This window comes from Salminus brasiliensis, chromosome 18 (assembly GCF_030463535.1).
Source record: "Salminus brasiliensis chromosome 18, fSalBra1.hap2, whole genome shotgun sequence".
NCBI classification, from domain to species: Eukaryota; Metazoa; Chordata; class Actinopteri; order Characiformes; family Bryconidae; genus Salminus; species Salminus brasiliensis.
In genome coordinates this window covers 28,709,102-28,729,068 of record NC_132895.1, presented here as the reverse complement: position 1 = coordinate 28,729,068, position 19,967 = coordinate 28,709,102, and the positions used below count along the sequence as shown (strand labels likewise).

Sequence of the window (19,967 nt, the reverse complement as noted above, 5' to 3'; positions counted from 1 at the left end):
ACCAGACACAACCCCCACTTTGAGAACCATGGCTTTAAATGACAGACGCACACTTCACCTTTCTCGAATAACGAGACTTTATTTATCAAATTACACAAACCCAGCTGGCGCGTTTCCAGACCATCCTGAGAGGCCGAGTTCAGTTCTGAATTTTACAAAAGGCATCGCTTAGCTGAACACTTCGCGGGGTGTACGGTGTGTGCATGAGTGCATGCCAGAGTGATAGCCTGTCCCATTTCAACAAGTTGATCCTTCTTGGAGCTGAAATCTGCCCTCTAAAATGTTGAGCAGCCAAACAGATTTTATTCTCAAACTCAAAATCTGCCACTGTCAGAACAAAACCTTGTATCAGCCAAATGGGATCTTTCATTATAACCTTTTTATTATTATTATTATTATTATTTTTATTTCATGTACATTTGGGACCATTCTTCTGGTTGTCATCATGAAACTGGAGGCAATGTAAAAGTCAGCTTATAAAAAATAACCAAAATGAGAATACAAGGGTTTGTTCTGAAAGCACCATCTTAAAAAGCCCAAAGCCTGCATTTTTTTTGTTAAATTAGCATTTCTGTGAGTCTATTACTGTCTTTAAGACTGATATATGTAAGTAAGCTCTCTTCTGACTGGCTGTCCTTGATTGTGCATCAAACAAAGAGCATTTCATGAAAAAGGACACCTTGTAAATGCAGATGCTTGAAAACGGTCATGCAAAAAGGAATTATGACCGTTTTGGCTATGCAAATAAAGGAGGACCTGAAGGCAAAATCTACAATAGAAGAAATCGCAGGATATTGGCCCTTTAAAATGTATTAAGAAGATGCAGTGGACAGAGATGAAGATGGTGAACAACTGCCACGTCCCTTTAACATTCAAATTACTAAAGAAAACACCTAAAGGAGCAGACAGGCTGTACCAGGCATGTGTGTCCAGCTCCGATCCTGGAGGCTCCTAGTCCAGCATGGTTTGCTCAAACACATCTGATTCCACTCTATAGTTATAGGTCAGGTTTTGTGCAATATATTTCCAAAAGTATCTAGACACCTTCTAATGGGTACTTTAAGGGGACAGCAAAGAGCACAGGGCCTATGGTCACCATGCCCAATGTCCAACGTGGGCTGGAAAGGTTAGGAAAGGAGTTCCTTCCAATAACTGGCACGAGTTGCCGTGGTAGAACTAAACATCCAACATCAGTACCTGACCTCAATGATGCTCTTGTGGGGCTAAAAGCAATCAAATTCTCACAGCAATGTTCCAACATCCAGTGTACCCCTCCCAGAAGAGTTGTCTATTACAGCAGCAAAGGAGATCAAACTCTGATCTATCACTAGAAACGCTGATGGAGTAGGTGTCTAGATACTGCTGGACACAGTGCAGGTGTGTCTAGAAGATGTGCTGGACTCTGACCCTCCAGGGCCGGAAATGAAGACCCCTGACCTGTGCAATATTCCTCAAGAGGGCCTGCTCAAATCGCTGAAGTGGAGGGGAATGTTACGGTGTGACTGAGGACAAGTCCAATGGGGACACTCTTCTGACCGGCGTGGTGTTGCTGGACAGGGGGTTGAAGACGCTGGGTAAGGACAGGTCAGTGGAGGACGGCTCTCCCTGCTCTCGTACGGCTGAGATCTGCCTCAGCAGGGCCTTCCCCTCCTCACGGGCCTGAAACATATAGAGGGGTATTGAGGGGATTACTGCATGTTAGGGGGGCTGACTGCTTAGGGGTCTGGTTTACACTAATTCTTCTCCATTCCATTACCATAACGTAAATAAAGCATGAGGGTGGCGCGAGAGTGGCGCGAAAGTGTGAAAGTGGAAAGATGGTGGTTTGTGGCGTTACAGACTTACATCGTTGTAGTCGCAGCAACGCTGAGCACAGAGAGACGCCTCATCGTAGAGCTTGTTCTTGAAGTAGTACTGACCCAGATACCGCAGGGCAGTGCTGACCTCCGCATGCTCCAGCTGCTCCTGAGAAAGACAACACACACACACACACACACACGTAACATATCCGAGCAGCATGTCAGGTGTGGTTTATGGACTGTACAACTTACGGAGGTTCAAAACATTGTCCCTCCTGAAACAATTTACCCTATAGCACAATTCAGAGTAGCGGGTTTCAGAGTTGGTTTCAGGTTTCAAATTGACCGATTTCAGTCAGGCGAGACTGCGAGTGTTCTCAATTTCTAAAGACAGACATAATTTACTTTTCTACTTTAATCTTGGATACACAGGGTGCATTATTAATATCATGACTTTTGGTGATCCCTGTATTTCTTTAATATCACAATATTTAATCAAATTCAATTAAAAAAAATCTGCAATGTCGTGCAGTCCGATTAGGAACGCTGGAGAACACGCTCCTCTCAACAGTGATGTGTGTGAGCAGTAATTAGACAGACGTACCCCACAGGAGAAGATGTCCTGGATGTAGATGATGTAACACTGTGCTGCGTCGTCCGACTCGTTCAACTGCTCGTGAAGTCTGCACACATCAAGACATCATTAAACAACACAATATCGCTGCTAATAAGCGCACTTTCTCCTGAATATCATTCCCTACTGTGCTCCGCTCGTGATGTATGTGCGAAACAAAAACAGACTGTGCCTTGAAGACTGATATGTAAATGAACCTTGTTCTGATTGTCTGCTTTATTACCGTATTGGGGCTCATTTAAGAAGTAGGCTAGAACACCTTGCAGCCTCAGTGTGAATGAGCAGGGCTAAACTGCTGTAGGCTAATTGAAAATGTGTATTTTTTGCAGGGTGGTTTCAGATACGGACTGGGGAGTAAACAGAATGTAAATTTTTGTGCCAAAATCAAAAAAACTGGGAGAAACGGTTCTCTGACACAGGACCTTTAACAAGGTTACATAGGAAGAGTAGATTTTCTTACTTTGCTAGTTTGAGAAGAGCCATTCTCTCCACGTCTCCTACAGAGTACGCTCTCCAGTAACACTGAGACAACAGAGAACAATTACGATCAGAACAGTTGATCTATTCTAAGGTAGACACATCCCTTCCCACTCTCCCAGAGTGCCCCTCAAACCCCTCTGACTTCAACCACCCCCCCCACAGTCTCCCACAGTTCATCCCAAATCCCCTCCTTCAGAATGCCCCTCAAACCCATAACAGCCAAACAACTTTTTTTTCTTTTTTTTTTTGCATGACTAGGACATCATATCATTTTATGGCTTTTTATATTTTCAAGAGCACATTGAACATATTAATATATAATACATATTAAATATGTACATATATATGCACATTTTAAATATATATATATATATATATATATATATATATATATATATATATATATATATATATACACAAAAAAAATGAAGGCTTTGATTACTATAAGTTTTGCTAAGACAAATTAACTAAATTATTGAACCAATTTGCGTAAAAATGTAAACAATGCTTATTATTAATGCTCATTATGCTCATAAAAAAATAAATAAAAAAAACAACAGAATGAACCTACATTCTCTCAAAGTTCCCCTTACACCCCTCCAACCCCACCGCCCTAACCTGTGTTCACACTAGCGGGCGACAGAGCAACAAGGCTTGGGAAGCATGCAATTTTTAGCTGCAATTTCCCGACAAGCAGCAAGCGACACAGCGACCAGTGACCAATCGAGCTGAGATTTTCTCAACTTCATGCAAATAAATTATGATGCAGTGAAACGATATTCTAACCGATTGGCTCCAACAAATTCTTAACCCAACCTAAACCTAAATCCAACCCTAAAATGGTAAGGTAGTGGTTAGGGTTATGTGTAGGGTTACATTCAATTACATTCACCTCAATTACAGTTCAGCTGCATTTAACAGGCATTCAGTTGAATGTCAGGTTTCAGAGTATCTACAAGGCATCTCCAATGAACCATCCCAGTAAAGCGTAACCACATTTTCTTGTCGAAAGCTGGACCTTGTACACAATCACACATGACAACACGAGTGGCCTCGAGCACACCCACCAGGGACCAACTTGGGGCAACCAAAGCAACTTGTCGCCTGTTAGTGTGAACACAGCGTCCACCCTCTCAAAGAGTGCAAAACACCCCCCTCCTCCCACCCCAACTCTGAATTACTTCTGACCTTTTTGGCCTCAACCTGTTGAGAGAGCTTCTCGTAACATTCTCCCAGAGCCACCAGCATGCGGGAGTCATTCGGCCTGCAGAGGAGAAAGACACATTCATCAAGGCACAGACACCGGGCACAACAGACACCGGGCACCAAACACTGGGCACCAAACACACCTGAGCTGGTGGGCTTTCCTGTAGTAGTAGAGAGAGTAAAAAGGCATTTTGAGGATCTCATATGTCTGTCCAAGTCCATACCAGGCTCGATAGTCCCTCTTATTCACCTCAATAGCGTGTCTAAAAGGGGGAAGGAAAAAGAAAGACATTTAAACCAGCAGCAGCAGCAGCAGCAGCATTGCATCAAACTATAGGGATGTCACAATACCATTCATTTGGTTGCCTCTCCCAAAACCACAAAAATTCCCCATTCCAATTCTGATACCAAAAAAACACAAAAAAAAAATTAATGAAATGAATATCTGTTATTTAACTTTTAGGATGTTTTGCTAATTGTAGTTCACGTCTGCATTTTTTTCTAGTTTAAAGACTACAAAGTTATTGATAATCAAGAGTTTTTGATCTGATTGTTGATGGTTATTTTTATTGATTAGATAGACATATAGGATATCAAATGTCTATAATAAAATAAAATAGCCTAGAGAGAAGATCATTTATTAATTGCTTAATATGAATTATTTATGTGATATTTTATTTATTTAATATTATTTAATTTTCTATCACTCAAAAACAGCAGAAACAGCTAAATATTGTAATATTTTATAGTAAGTGTGTCATTTGTTGTTTTTCTTCTAACTTTATTGGGACTGCAAACAGTCGGTTCACTGTTTGGCCATATCTGTCTGTCTCTATGTGTATGTGAGGGAGAGAGTGTGAGTGAGTGAGTGCCCCTCCTCATGCTTCTCTGAGGACAAATTTCAGTAGCTTCGGTACCATATAAAACAAGTACCGTCAATTTTAAAACACTAAAAGTTTATATTTTACAAACACTAACACTGATTGAAAATCAAAATTGAGCCTTTATCTAAACACACTGCATACAAGCAGCTTTTTCTGATTCTGATTCTGATTCTGATTCTGATTTTCTAAGAGGTTTCTTGGTCAGCCAGTCTCGACTTCCACAGTTCCCTTTAGCTACTGTGTCTGAATGGAGTCTGAATGTTCTCCTGCTCTATAGAACTAATTAGCTTCATTTTCAGATCCCCAGAAGCTGCTTAGAGTAGCCCTTTGAGGGTGCAGAGTTTGAGCACACAGTTTAAGTATTTCTTATGGTCTGAAATCGTTAGTCCTGATGAGTAATCTGGAGTGAAGCAGACCTGTAGGCTTGAATGGCGGCGGACGTGTTCTTCATCTCCATGTATTCGTGGCCCATGAGGGTCCAGGCCCCCAGGCAGCGCGGGTTCAGCTTCAGAGCTCTCTGGAAGTACAGCGCCGCCTTCTCGTGCTGCGAGCGCAGACTGTAGTAGTTACCTTTACAGAGCAGAGAGACAGAAACGCAGGGGGTCAGAAGACAGCACAGCTCAGCCCCCCAGCTCAGAGATGTTTTATTTAGAGTGTGTGCATTCTTCCTGAGGTTTCCTGAGAGCAGTTTATTAAAGTAACAGAAGACGAGAGAGAGAGAGAGTGTGTGTTACTGGAAATAACAGCACAAACAGAAGGCCATAGACATACACACACACATACACATACACACACACACACACACACACACAAAATGCTCACATTTGTGCTCACAAAATAACATTTTCGCTTCTCAACCAATCAGCTTGCATGGTGGAAACTAACTGTTCTTTAAATATAAGAAATGGAATAATTCCATTAAAGCAGCAAAGCATAATGGTGCCCCCCCCCCCCCGTTTTTACTTTTGCACTTTACAAGCTACTGTAAATTCTTTAGTTCTATACAGTACATATCTAGTGTATATACTGCTTTTCCATTCTTATATTTTTGGTAATACTCTCTCCCCGTCTGTCTGTCTGTCTGTCTATCTAGCTACTGTGAAGCACCACTTACTCACCAATCACACAGCAAGTCTCCACTCTGTACTTATCGATCTCCACCAGGTTATGGGCCAAATAGCTCAGCTCAGGCTTCATGCTCTAAAAAACAAAACATTAAGTTATTCTCAAAAAGGCTAAAACATATTTTTGTTGTTTAGCAAGCCTATTTTAGCCTATTTCCTTTAACTGCATTTTCTTTCATTTTAATGATACTCATGTATTTGGCAAGATTATTTTTGTGGCGTATTTGACATAGAGCAATTTACAAAATGTACCAAAAAAAAGCAAAACAAACTGAAGATGTGTATTTATTTCAAATACATTCTTAAGACAGACCAAAAACAAACAAACAAAAAAAAACTAAATGTATAATTTTAGTAAATTTAAATATTACATATTAGGGCTGCACAGTTTATCGAATCACATCGCAGAATGTGCAAGGTCATGTAAGGCACAATATTGTGCCCCCCCCCCAACAATATTGTACATCCCTTTTACATATTAAGTAAAGCAAACTATTTAGTAAAGGAAACATGCAGTTACCTAAACTGGTCATTTCCATTTGATCATTAACCAATTTAATTGATTTTATTTTTATTGGCTTTTTGATACAAGTTTTGTCTTTGATTTCCAGTTCGCTGTGCTTTTGTTCTCATTTGTAATAATATAAAACAAATGAAACTGCTTTTGCATATAAAATGTACCTTATTCACATTATTATTATTATTATTATTTTAAAAATCTAATAACATCCACTCAGTAATTTAATAACAACATCATAATGTTTTTTCCCAGCACTTTGGGAGGCGATAGGCTGGTTGCTTGTGCTGTATAAAAGCGCAAAATATTAAAATAAACAAAAGAGTACTTTTTAAGGGCAGCATTGTGTTCGTTCTAACAGGGGGTAAGACTATGCTGAATTACAGTTTCAAGGAAGAAGCAAGGAAGAGGAGTAAGCTGGTCAGTGGTCTTACCCTGACATACAGCAGGTTGGAGAATGTGTCCATGTTCTCAATCCGGAAAGGATCCTGCTCCCGAAGTTCGTTGAACAAATCTAAGGCTTGGTCAATATCTGCGGTCCACACGTACGCACATGCATGAACACACACACAGACACGTTTATGTGAAATAGACTGAAGCTAATGAAATGGATGCATTTGTCTCAATGCTGTAGATCACTGGACCCACCTCTGATGTTGTGATAAGCCACAGCGATCTGGGAGATGATGTAGGTGCTTTTGGCGAACCCGGCCTCCATCAGGCTCTGGTACTTCTGCAGTGCCTCCTTGATCATCTGCAGCTCGGTGTACATGTGTGCCATGAAGAAGTCCCTCACCCAGCAGTCCGGCAGCGATAGAGACTTCAGCTACGAGGAGAGAGAAGGGACAGGAGGGACAAAAACGTTGCCTTAGAGTTACAGAGCAGAGTAATCTGGGTAATCGCGGGTAATCAGGATCTACAGCCCCAGCTGCAAAATAGCAAATGTGCCACAGGATGCATGTAATAAATAAATGAATGAATGAATAAATAAATATATAATAATAATAATAAACATTGTTTATCTTCTTAGAGACACCATTTCATTCATTCAATAGTTTATTTTTATATATCATATTTACTTTACAACTATATCTGCCCGTCTGGTGCACTAATGGTGGGTCTGTACCATTTCGATGTTGGTGATGAGGTTGCACAGCTCCAGCCAGGCACCCCAGTGCAGAGGAAGAGCATGAGTCGCAGCAACAAAGATGTCTACAGCCTCCTTCAGCAGGTCTAGTTTTCGCAGCACCACGCCGTACCTGCAGGCCGAGAGACAGGGGGGAGTTATACTAAAGAGTGAGCAGATTAGTATGGTGGTTGAGGGGGTGTGTTTACTGCAGAGGTGTGCTGTACAGGTAGAGGGAGAATCCATCCAGCTCTCCAGCGATGTGCTTCTTACTGAGCTCCACCCTCAGCTCCCGCAGAGCCTCATTCCGCACCTGCCCTTTCTCCAGAGGACCTGCACACACACACACACACACACACACACACACACACACACACACTTTAAACTTTTAACAAATATGTAAAAGGGACAGGGGTAGACTCCTGCAGGCTGAAGGGGTTAAAATCTCCTTACCTAGGCTGTCCACTGTCTCGTCATCCTTCTTCTTCTCTCCAGACTAAACACATGCAGGAAGGTAAAAAAATAATAATTAGCTTTTAAACACCAAAAGACATTCATCTTTGAATCATGTGGCTAAAAGTAAATTATCTGTCTTTTAAATCATCATAAAAATCTGATTTTCGGTCACAGAGCACTACTGATTTTTATCATTTTAAAATCAAAGTGCTAGGAAGCTAAGAACCTGTCCTGTCCCTGAAAAAAGATCTCTAAGGCAGCTGTAGCTACTCCCACTTTCAGGAAATGTCACCAGAAAGGGCTCAGTCCTCGTTTGACCACAGTGTCCATTTAACCCCATCAAACCTAACATCTCAGTCGTAAAAAAATAATGGGTCTTAGTTAGAACATACAGTTCCACGTAAAAGTGTAAGAAAATACTAAAATATTGAAGGATCATGATATTATGTTTTGCAGTATTAGCATACTAAGACGTTGACACTGTGACCCGATGATCACAAGTTCGAATCCTAGGTCATGCTGCCTCGCCATCAGCCACCGGAGCCTGAGAGAGCACAACTGGCCATGCTCTCTCACTGGATCTGACACTTTCCTGCTGCTTTGTGATACTGCATTGGCAGAGGCTAGAAAGGAGGCGGTGGCTGACTTCACATACATCGTGATAGAGGAGTCCTAGTGAGTGGCTGGGTCAACTGGCTTAGCTAAATAAGGGAGATTTTTTTTAATAAAAGAAATTTAACAAAGATTAACGTGAGTAGCGTGAGCAGTACAGCCATTCAGCCTTTCCTTACATTGAAATTCACCCAAAGAACAACTATAGGACACCTCATCGCTTCTGATCAAACAGAACACACTCTAAGGCTTTTCCTCTTTATCATTCTTACTAAATTTAAATATTACAGTTAGAGTTTAATGTTACCCACCAGATAACGCGAGTACATGTAGAGGAAGTAGGCTTTCTGACTGCGGCAGCCTCGGAGGAAGTACGCGGCTCGGTCATACTCCTTCAGGTCAAAATAGGACTTGGCCAGGCAGAGAGCATCTAGGTCCTGAGCGTCCTCCTGCAAATACAAGGTTTCATCATCTGTCTGCCAGCTCAGTCACCTTCTTTTCCCGCTACACACCTCTGTACGTAACAGCGGTCAACAACAGCACACACCAAGTCTGCGAGGACCTCCCCCTGAGCTCCACTTAAACTGCATAGGTTTATGAACCAAAGCGGCCCGACTATTTTCCAAACTCTCTTTAGCCCTTACAATTAAACACACTGTGCTTTAAAGTCTGAAACATGTAAATGAGCTATGCTCTAATTGGCTTGCCAGAATTTTACTTTCTCAGAGCTGAAGCAATACTGAAAAAATGGGGATGTATCGATACAAGCTACTAGGTACAAGTATGGTATCGTGTGAAATGTAGTGCTTTTGAGTATTGCTACAGTAACTGTAGTCTTGTTTGCCCCCTCCAACTGTTCCTCCTCTCTCTGTTGGTGGTTCGAACAAGGATGATGTGTCTGTTTGTTTGCATGCTAACGTTTAATCTTTACTGCTTGATGAGTTTCTTCCATTTTTTTCCCCTTTTTCGAACGATGAGGTCCAAACTGTGGTGCGAACGGGACCATGACTTTCGAATACCATTACAGTTACCGTTACTTACTTATGCTCTCATTTGGACCCCACTGTGTTATTGTGGCATTCAGTTGGTCTGAGGCTTAATTCGCTGGTAGAAAAACAAAGCACCACCACAACAGCTAAACAGAGTTCTCCAGTGTTTAGAAACTCACCTCGGTCAGCTCAGGGGGCGAGGGCAGCTTACTGAGCGGGAGAGGATCGAGAGCGAACGCCAACTCAGACGCCCTGTTAAAACAAACAGCTTAATCCCAGAAACCAAACTGCAGCATTTTACCAACAGCAATATAGCACCTGCCTTTTAACGGCAGCCTCACAAAGGTGGAAAGGTGAAAGCTTTTAACAAAGTCGACTATTTGCGTGTAAATCTCACTTAATTCTTTTGAATGGCGGTGATGGGAAGACAAGACAAGACAACAGTATTTACCATTTGTGTTGGACACAGACAGTTTTTCCCCATACCATTTAGTGGACACACACAGATCTGGGTAATATGATATATTTATCATAACATGATAAATTGTGTCATCATGATAACAATAAGCTTTCCTAAGTATATGGAGGAGACTGTTAGTGCTTAATAAACACTGATCAGCTGCAGGTTTCAGTACAGACAGTGTAATTAGATGAAGAGCAGCAGACGTTGAGTATAAATCACTGTACTCAGTACAGGAGAGTATCTGAATCAGTCGCTACTGATGTTCTTAGTCTGTGACGATCAGTATCGTGATAAATATTGTGCATCGCTAAAAAGTCTATAAAAATTGTGATATAGTATTTTTACCATATCACCCAGCCCTAACACACACATTCACACTAGTGATCAAACACTAGGAAGCCATCGCTGTGGTGCCCAGGGAGCAGAGAGGGTGAAGGGCCTTGCTCAAGGGCCCAGCAGGGCCAGCTGGTCGAACCCACAACCCTGTCATCAACAGCCCGGTGCTCTAACCGCTGAGGCAACACTGCCCCACTAGAACCAGGTTTATTTACTATCCAGAACCAGCCAGTGTCCCTGCACGTGTCTTCTGAGTTTGTGATGCTGCTGATAAAATAGTGGCAAATTTGACATAAAAAAATTAGGGCACAAATTTCTCTGTGGCAATTTTTTTTTTTGCCACACAACACCCTGCATGTACCCTTCCGCAATGTTAACTAAATTACATTACATTTTAAAAACACTTTTTAAAAAAACTGTTCGCATCTCATTGTTTTAATTTACCAGCTAGAGGGTAGCTCTAAGCTGAGTTGGTCATTTTCCGGTCCACCTTAAACGGAGCAGTAGTTACAGTCTGGCGCCAGAAACGCCGGAATGCGGCCGCTACGACATTTAAGGTGGACCAGAAAATTCGACTAGTAAACGGGCAAATACGAACCCGAGCGAGGTTTAGACTGTGTGTCGTGTGCTGGACAAAGTCTGTGAGCGTGTACTCTCACCATTTAGCGCTGTGGACCAGTCCCCGCTCCCTGCACTGCTCCTGAATCTTCACAAGTTGCTGCTTTACTCCGACCAGGTCCTGGAGCTCCACACTGAGCGCCGCCATCTCTCCCGCCTAGAACGACAAATCGCTCTCACACACAGCGGCACCCTGCGGCCACTGGAGGAACTGCACTCATGCAAGACATAAACATAAACATAAACAAACAAACAAACAACCTGATCTTTAATTAACCTTTGATATAAAAGGTTATAGTGCTATTGCATGCCGTTAGTTTACAACGGGATATGCTAGGCTAACGACGCTAACAAACAGTTCATTTAGGACCGTCATATTTGTTAATATAACAATATAATAACTTTGAACTAACTAGCTATCTAAACAAGTTAACTAACTGCATATTTAAACCTTTAGCTAGCTAAAAGAAATAAATAAAGGTATGGGTGTGTTTTGAGAGAGGTGTATGTTTACAGAGTTGAGACTGGTGAAGGTCCGGCGTTTATTAGCTAGCTAGCATAGCTAGCAGCTTTAGCCTAGCGCCTCCTGTTGGAAATCTTTAATGGCTTATCCACAATCTGTTACTGTATTATTCCTTTATCAGTTTGTCAGAGTTTTCAAGCTCATTTAGCAGGCTAAGCTAACGTTTCTCACCTTAATTAATTAATCAGAGTAAGCAGGGCTGTACAGAGCTCACATTGGCTAGCAAGTAAACAAGGATGCTAGCAGATGCTAACGGACGCTTCTGCCAAAGTGACCCCAAGCATTAGCTGTAATATACACTATATGTACAGACATAACGGGACACCTGGAATGAAGGGCATTCACCAGAGTTTATCCTGCTTAAAGTAGCTGAATGCAGTCATTAGAAGGGGTGTCCACAAACATTTGGACACATATAGTGTATATAGTCTAGTATAAAACAAAACAGGCCAGTGCGAAGGGCGCTTCAAACAGGCCAACTACCAGTTAAGCATCCCATTGCTACTTTGAGTTCTCATGTTCCTATCTAGAACCATAGCCTAGAGCCTTTCCAAAAAAAAAAGGCTCTAGGCTGTTTCTCCAGTCTTCAACTGTCCAGTGTTGGTGAGCCTGTGCTGAGCCACTGCAGCCTCAGCTTTCTGGTCTTGGCTGACAGAAGTGGTACCAGATGTGGTCTTCTGCTGTTGTAGCCCACCCACCTCAAGGCTGGACGTGTCGTTCATTCTGTCAGTATAGTTCAAGATCTCAAGATCTTTTATTTAATTGCTTTTAGTGAAACACTACAGATTATCTTTTCGGAGCAACTCTGAGTACACATCCTTATTAGAGTCATTTCCGTCAACATCGATCAGACAGCACAGTTTTATTAGCCTTTATTCTGGGACAGATTCAGAATCTCATCATGCAGAAGCAGAAACAAAAGCCGTTTAAAAGATCAGAGACAGTATTTACACACAGTCCAGACTGGCAACGTCCTCTCTGGTCAAAAACAGTGATGAGGAAAACATTCTGCAGTATAAAAGTGAGCCCGGGGTCCGAGGACTGAGTGAAGTGCAGTGGGGTGGGTGAGGGGCAGTTTCCCCAGTTGATCTGCGGGTGATTAACCTATATCTGTGTCGGAACGTCCTGACAATATCATCATATTCATGCCAGAGAGATGGAGGTGAACTCATTTTTAGAACTCATTTTATATTCAATAAAGAAACACGCAAATAAATACATATATATATATATATATATTTAACATCTGGACGGCTCATTCTGGGCCCCATCTGGTTTCATAAAAACCAAATTGAGCGGTGCAGTGTGAACACAGTCTCAAAGTGTGGATTTAAGGATGGAAACAGCTCCTACGTATGAGGGCCTGCCCATTAAGGGGACCAATCAGCATTACATTTCTAATTGACGTTCCAGTAAAGGTACTATTGTGGGACAGCTGTCTGAGGAAAACTCATACTGAGTTTATCAGTGGAACAGCTGTCTGAGGGGAAATCATACTGGGTTCCTTAGTGGAACAAATGTCTGAAGGCGATTCCTACTAGGTTCCTCAGTGGAACAGCTGTCTGAGGGGAAATTCATACTGGGTTAGTCAGTGGAACAACTATCCAAAAGCAATTCATATCAGGTTCCTCAGTGGAACAGCTGCCTGAGGGGAAATTCATACTGGGTTCCTCAGTGGAACAGCTGTCTAAGGGGAATTCATACTGGGTTCCTCAGTGAAACATCTGTCTGAGGGAAATTCATACTGCGTTCCTCAGTGGAACAGCTGTCTGAGGGAAATTCGTACTGGGTTCCTCAGTGGAACAGCTGCCTGAGGGAAAATCATACTGGGTTTGTCAGTGGAACATCTATCCAAAAGCGATTCATATCGGGTTCCTCAGTGGAACAGCTGCCTGAGGGAAAATTCCTACTGGTTTTGTCAGTGGAACAGCTGTCTGGGGGGAATTCATACTGGGTTCCTTAGTGAAACAGCTGTCTGATGGTTCCTCAACAGAATAGCTGTCTGATGGGAATTCATTTTGGGTTCCGTAGTGGAACAAAAGTCTAAAGGCGATTCATATTAAGTTTCTAAGTGAAACAGCTGTCTGAGAGCAATTCATACTGGGTTCCATAGTGGAACCACTTTCAAGGTTTCAACCTGTCTGGTGAATCTAATCTTCGCCTCCATAATGCGCTGATAATTCAGAGGGTCAAGAGAAGAATGTATGCAGGACTAAACAAGATTGGAACTGGAGCTTGTCATGTGCCACAGGACACGGCCTACAGAGCAAACGCTCCTCAGAGGAGTGTTTGCAGTGTCGCGCAATACAACTTAAATGTGAGAGCGGCGTCTCCTATACACAGTGTTCTCGCTAATGAAACGGACAGATCTGTATAAAACTCTTTGGTGGGAGACGGAACGCTACTGAATTGAAGACAGGTAGAAATATTGCACTCAGTGAAACTGTCGTCATCATCATGCTGTACTTACAAATACTGACTACTGAACACTTAAAACTCTGCACTAAAGACCTCTCTGATTTGAAATAACGTGAGAATCCCGTTTACACCTCCTCGTTTCAGGCTACCAGTGTGTGGACCATAACTGTATCAGATCTGTTTACACTGGGAGGTCTGATGTGTCTGCGGTTAGTCAGACTGAAATCTCATTACCGTGTAGGCTATAGCTTCATGCTCAGTCCAGCAAGTAGCACCTAAATTACATCAACATCTCTGGCGGGGCAACCAGGGGCAACAGAGTAGGTGTGGCCAGAGCACTAGGAGGGGCTTGGATTGTATTGGGGGGTTAAGTTAAAATGGGAAGGCTTTTGGTTGTGCTCTGAGGGGGTTAGGTTGTTTATAATGTGCTGGGAGGTACCAGGAGGCTTCATTTGGTCATACTAAGAGGACCTTTGGTTGTACTGGGAAAGTGTTTGGGTGTTGAATGTGGCTTGTAGAGAAAGATGCATACACACTGGTCTAATGTGGCTAAATCTGAATCTGAAATGTGGGTGTGGTGTGTTTACACCAGCATTTATCCAGATTTGATCCTGGTGCTCAAGACGCACAAAACGTTCAGGTGTAAACAGGATAAAAGTGATAGTTAAAAACAGCTGACGAGAAAAGACTACTTCACATATTTACTGTATAAACACATGGTCGTACTCCCCTCGGGAGTAAAACCACAGCTGCGCGTTGGTTATCACCACGTCCCTCATCAGCAGGTGACGATATCGGCTATAAGAGCGACAGCTCAGTCAAGAGTTCCTCTCTCCTTCAAGGCCCAGAAACCTAATGTAAGCTCCTAGTGAGATGTCTGCGATGTCAGACCGTTGAGTATGGGGGGCCGGTAGAATGCAGAGGTAAAGCCACTGCGCTGTTGGACTGTCTTTCACCCGGACAGACGTCCGACTGAGAGCAGGCCTCGGAGGATGCCATGGAACTTGGCGGGGACGTCTTCTGACTCCTTGACAAGGGAAAGCCGCTGACCAGGAACTGAGGAACTGAGGAAATCAGAGCCATTTTTGGAGTCCTGGTGTGTAAAAAATAAAACACAAACAAACAAAATGTTCAGCAAAATAATCAACATGTTCCTTAGTTAAAGCACTGGAGCTATGAGCCTAATGTAGCTACTGAGGCAAGGTATACCTGTACCTGCATCTGACCTCACTGATGGATGAATGCAATCAAATCCATCGCAGCAATGTTTAACTTTATCTAGTGTAAAACCTTTAGGCTGTTTAAGTAACTAATGAGACTAGAGCTGACTTCTTATTAGAAGTATACGCAGCTAGTCAAAGGGAATTCATACTGGGTTCCCAGTGAAATACCTGTCTGATGGCAATTCACACTGGGTTCCTCAGTGGAACAGTCTGTTACAGTGTTACGCTACAGGCCTTCCAGCAGAGCTCTGAAAAATACATGCGCTCCACTGAGACAGAGGGGAAGTGCTGCAGCACGCCCTGCTGGACAAACCCACTTCTGTACCACTATGTGGAAAACGAAATACAAATGCAAACAACAACAACAACAAAAAAATATATACAGGAATAAATGCATGAAAAAAAGGGAATATAAATAAATGATTAATTAAATGCATGACATAAAAGGCATAAATGAATGAATAAATAAATGTAGCATAAATAAATAAAAGCATGAATAAATAAATGTGTCACATAAGTGCATAAATAAATGAACGAATAAATAAATAAATGAATAATTTAGGGTGTAAATGCATCCATAAGTAGCATATAAGTGCGGCTTATACAGTATTTTCTGAAACCGTGCATTTATATATACAGTGTATTTATATAGTGAGTAAGCAGGTTCTAGAGAATGTTTAGATGTAAGAGTAGAAAGTAGAGAATGTGGGGGTGAGACAGTGAGAGAGCAGAGAAAGTGTGTGTGTGAGAGTCAGACAGTGAGGGTTTGTTAGTGAGAGTAGAGTGAGAGTGGAAGTGTGAAACAGTGAAAGAGTAGAGAGTGTTGGGATGTGAGTGTGAGAGCGTAAGAGTTAAGACTGTGAGAGTAAGACAGTGAGAGAGAGTGAGAGTACAAAGAGTGAGACAGTGAGAGGAGAGTGAGAGAGAGTTACTCTGTGTTGTCCTGCTGTTTCCCGGCCGGGTCGCAGGCTGCTGGTCTGTGGGTGGCGCTGTAGGGGAACGCCGCTCCGCTGCTCGACCCGTACGGCAGCTTGTTGAGGCGAGAGAGGGCCTTTATGCTCCCGGGGGGGCGTCCAGGACTGACCTTGTACCCTGCCGCTCTGGTGGTCCCAAGTGGTCTCCCGGGGCTGGTTTTGAACCCCGCCGCTTTAGTGGTGCCCAGCGGCCGCCCGGTGCTTGTTCTGTACCCGGCTAATTTAGTGGTCCCGACCGGCCGTCCCCGCTTCCCTGAACGGCCCGATGCCTTCTTTTTCTTAGAGTCCTCGGGTTTCTCGCCTGCTTTGGGGGCTCGAGCAGTGGGCCGTGGCGGGCCTGCGGCCGGCTGCCTGTGGCAGGAAGCGGGTTTGGGGGCTTGCAGTGGCACAGAGAGGTGGGTCAGAGGCATCTGCAGGGCTGCTGGAGGAGGCGTGGAGGGGTAGAACTTGTTGGCGTGGGCTGAGCACAGATCGAAGTGACCGGCAGGGAGACGCCCATCCTCGGCCAAACAGGAAGGCCTGCCGGTCAGACAGTAATCAGTGCTGGTACTCGCAACCTGGCGCATCATCTGCAGAAAACATAGACTACATCAAAGTCTGAGCTTTGCTATAGCTTTAAGTTAAAGACCCAGTTAAAACCAACTGCCCTGTTTACTAAATAATAAGCCAAACTAAAGGAAAGATCTGTGTTAATATATCAGTAACATGAATCAAAAAATGAGCAAAGCACCTCATCATCGCGTACGTCCAGATATTTTTGGTCTAAGATATAAGTTGTATCTTCTGCTATGTTATGTGGCTCCTATCAGACACTGCGCCAGAGACGTTATAAATGAGGAGACTGGCCACTGGTTGAAATATTAATGGGAGTTTCTCGTAACGCTCAACATGCCGTTGGTTTACTGATTAAATCCTGCCTTCCAATAAAATAGGTTAATAAGCTAGCTGGATACAGCACGAGCGCAATCACATTTTTTGTCCATTGAAATGCCACTAAACTATTCCTGAATTATTTATCAGCTGTTTTATGTTCTGAAATAATAATTTGCCATTCAGTTTTGAGTATTTTGGTCTCTGCTCATTCATAGAGATAGAAGACCAGGCTTCTATGACTGGAAGTAACTGCCCAGCGGCGTTACACAGATGTCCGTAGAGTGAACTATAGGGACTTTGATTTCGCTTTATTATGCATTACAGTATGTCTGTTTGTTCTTTATTCTACTGTATTTTAGTGTAATTCAGTATACCGTACTATATTAATGTTCAGTATGATCCCATATGAGGAACATTATTAAATAAACTGCTCTATTGTAGTACATTCTTTGGTATTGTGGTATGGAACTGTATTTCAGTGCATTACCATAAATTTTGCTGTATTTTACAGCCGTTCAATGTACTATACAACATTTTACTGTATTTGGTGCATCAGTGTACTGTACTATATTGTAGCATATTTAAGTGTATTTTTGTATAAATAAATATACTGTCGTATAGTGTTTTCAGTATATTTTAGAATATTTTAGGTTACTATAATTTGCTGTGTGTATTTCAGGACGTACATTTGAGCATTGTTGTATTTTAGTATGTTTAGGATATTGTAGTGTAGTGTAATACACTAAATATTAATATATTTGAGTATTTTTCCATATTTATGTATTTCAGTGTATACTGTGTATTTTACAATATTTAGCGTATGCCTGCGTACTGTACTATATATATATATTTTTTTTTTTATTATTATTATTATTAATTTTTTTATTTTTTTGCAGATTTTTGTATATTTCTGTATAATTTAGCATTTTTCAGTATACTGTCATATAGTGTTTTTAGTGTATTTTATAATAGTTTAGGTTACTATATTGCAAGATATTACAGTATAGTGTTTTCAGCATATTTTCTAATATTGTAGAAACATTTGACATTTTCAGGGCATCGTTGAATTTGTTTCAGTGTAATGTACTACTGTTTTAGTATGTTACTATATTTTACCATGTTTCTGTATTTCAGTGTATTTTTAAATATTTAGGGTAGTTCTGTGTACTGTACTATTTTTATTAGCATATTTTAGTATATTTCTGTTTATTGCCATATAGTGTTTTCAGTGTATTTCAGAATATTGTAGAAGTATTTGACATTTTCAGGGCATTGTTAAATTTTTCACTGTGTTTTATTATATTTAGTATGTTTCCGTGTAATGTACTACTATTTTAATATTTTACTATAGTTTACCAGATGTCTGTATTTTAGTGTGTACTGTATATACTGCATATTTTAGAATATTTGAGCATTTTCCGTACATTGTTTTCAAGGGGTTCTAATATTTTAGAAATATTTGACATTTTCAGAGCATAGTTGTATATTTCAATGTTTAGGATATTGTAGTGTGGTGTAATATACTCAATTTTAGTACCTATAAGTATTTTACCATATGTATGTATTTTAGTGCATAGTGGACTATTTTAAAATATTTAGGGTAGTTCTGTGTACTGTACTATTTTTATTAGCATATTTTAGTATATTTCTGTTTATTGCCATATAGTGTTTTCAGTGTATTTCAGAATATTGTCGAAATATTTGACGATTTCAGAGCGTCCGTGTATGTTTAGTATGTTTTAGTGTAATGTACTACTCTTTTACTATATTTTACTGTATATTTTATTACACTGTTACTATATTTTACCATGTTTCTGTATTTCAGTGTATACTGTGCTATGTTTAGGGTATTTTGTTGTACTGTGCTATGTTTTGTACACTGTGTATTACACGTCTAGCTACAGGACACTACAGCTCAGAGGTGAAATAATGGAAATAATGGTGCACAACACACTGTACAGTCCAGGCATTCAGAGCTACAGTGTGGTGCACAGGCGTGTCCGCCAACAGCGTTATAAGCCCTGTATGAGCGCGTGCAGGTGACATATATACATACACACACAGCCAGCAGTGCAAGACTGAACCGCAGACGAACCGGACTGTCGTCGCCGAGTCACCGCCGAACTCACACACACACACACACACACACACACACACAAAGAGTTCCTCTGTGCAGGTTCAAAGCCGCCCACACACACACCCACCCACACAGTCGCGCGAGGGACAAACTTCATAAAAAGTGCATTTGTTTTGATGCACGCGCGTTCGCGAGCAAAGCCCCCTCTGCAAAAACGACAACAAAGCAGCGCGCGACTGTACCTTGTTTGATTGCTGCTCGCGGGCCGGAAAGGGTTAAAGGCGAAAATCCGTTCCATCCTCCGAACTACAGCTCGCGCATTTCAAACCCAGCCGAACCGCCTCGCTCCAGAACCTCCTGCGGGGGGTCCGGCGGTGCTGATCCGCTCTGCGCGACCCTCTCTGCGGCTTTCCAGCGGATCAGCGTCCCACCCGCGAGCCTTTACAGCAGAAAGGCAGCCATTTCCATTAAAAATTAATAAGTGTAGTCGGTCTGCGCATGCGCAGTGCGCTGCCGAAATAAAGGCGCCTCTTCTGCGCCACCACATAAAAAATAAAATGAATTAATTAATAAATAAATCCACACATTTTTAATATGAAGGTTCGGTTCGGGAAGAGCAGCTCAAACAGCGGCCA

At 41.9% G+C, this 19,967-nt stretch overlaps 2 protein-coding genes across 3 annotated transcripts; both read right to left on the bottom strand.

Moving 5' to 3' along the window:
- Nucleotides 1-59: 59 nt before the first annotated feature.
- cdc23 (CDC23 (cell division cycle 23, yeast, homolog)) lies at nucleotides 60-11,506 on the bottom strand. The gene is made up of 16 exons (XM_072661419.1): nucleotides 11,286-11,506; nucleotides 10,007-10,079; nucleotides 9,150-9,287; nucleotides 8,224-8,266; nucleotides 7,998-8,103; nucleotides 7,771-7,903; nucleotides 7,293-7,470; nucleotides 7,079-7,176; nucleotides 6,122-6,203; nucleotides 5,420-5,573; nucleotides 4,263-4,382; nucleotides 4,102-4,177; nucleotides 2,894-2,955; nucleotides 2,404-2,482; nucleotides 1,846-1,965; nucleotides 60-1,659 (listed from the first exon to the last, which is right to left on the bottom strand). Exons 1-16 carry the CDS (start codon nucleotides 11,390-11,392, stop codon nucleotides 1,492-1,494), a joined length of 1,737 nt encoding a protein of 578 aa, XP_072517520.1. The 5' UTR covers nucleotides 11,393-11,506; the 3' UTR covers nucleotides 60-1,491.
- Nucleotides 11,507-12,624: 1,118 nt separating this feature from the next.
- Nucleotides 12,625-19,821, bottom strand: c18h5orf24 (chromosome 18 C5orf24 homolog). Of its 2 annotated transcripts, XM_072661426.1 has the most exons (3): nucleotides 19,575-19,821; nucleotides 16,341-16,951; nucleotides 12,625-15,278 (listed from the first exon to the last, which is right to left on the bottom strand). In XM_072661426.1, exons 2-3 carry the CDS (start codon nucleotides 16,949-16,951, stop codon nucleotides 15,071-15,073), a joined length of 819 nt encoding a protein of 272 aa, XP_072517527.1. In that variant the 5' UTR covers nucleotides 19,575-19,821; the 3' UTR covers nucleotides 12,625-15,070. The 2 variants fall into 2 exon arrangements, with proteins under 2 accessions (XP_072517527.1, XP_072517528.1); XM_072661427.1 differs by lacking the exon at nucleotides 12,625-15,278 and having other exon boundaries at nucleotides 15,885-16,951.
- Nucleotides 19,822-19,967: the final 146 nt, after the last annotated feature.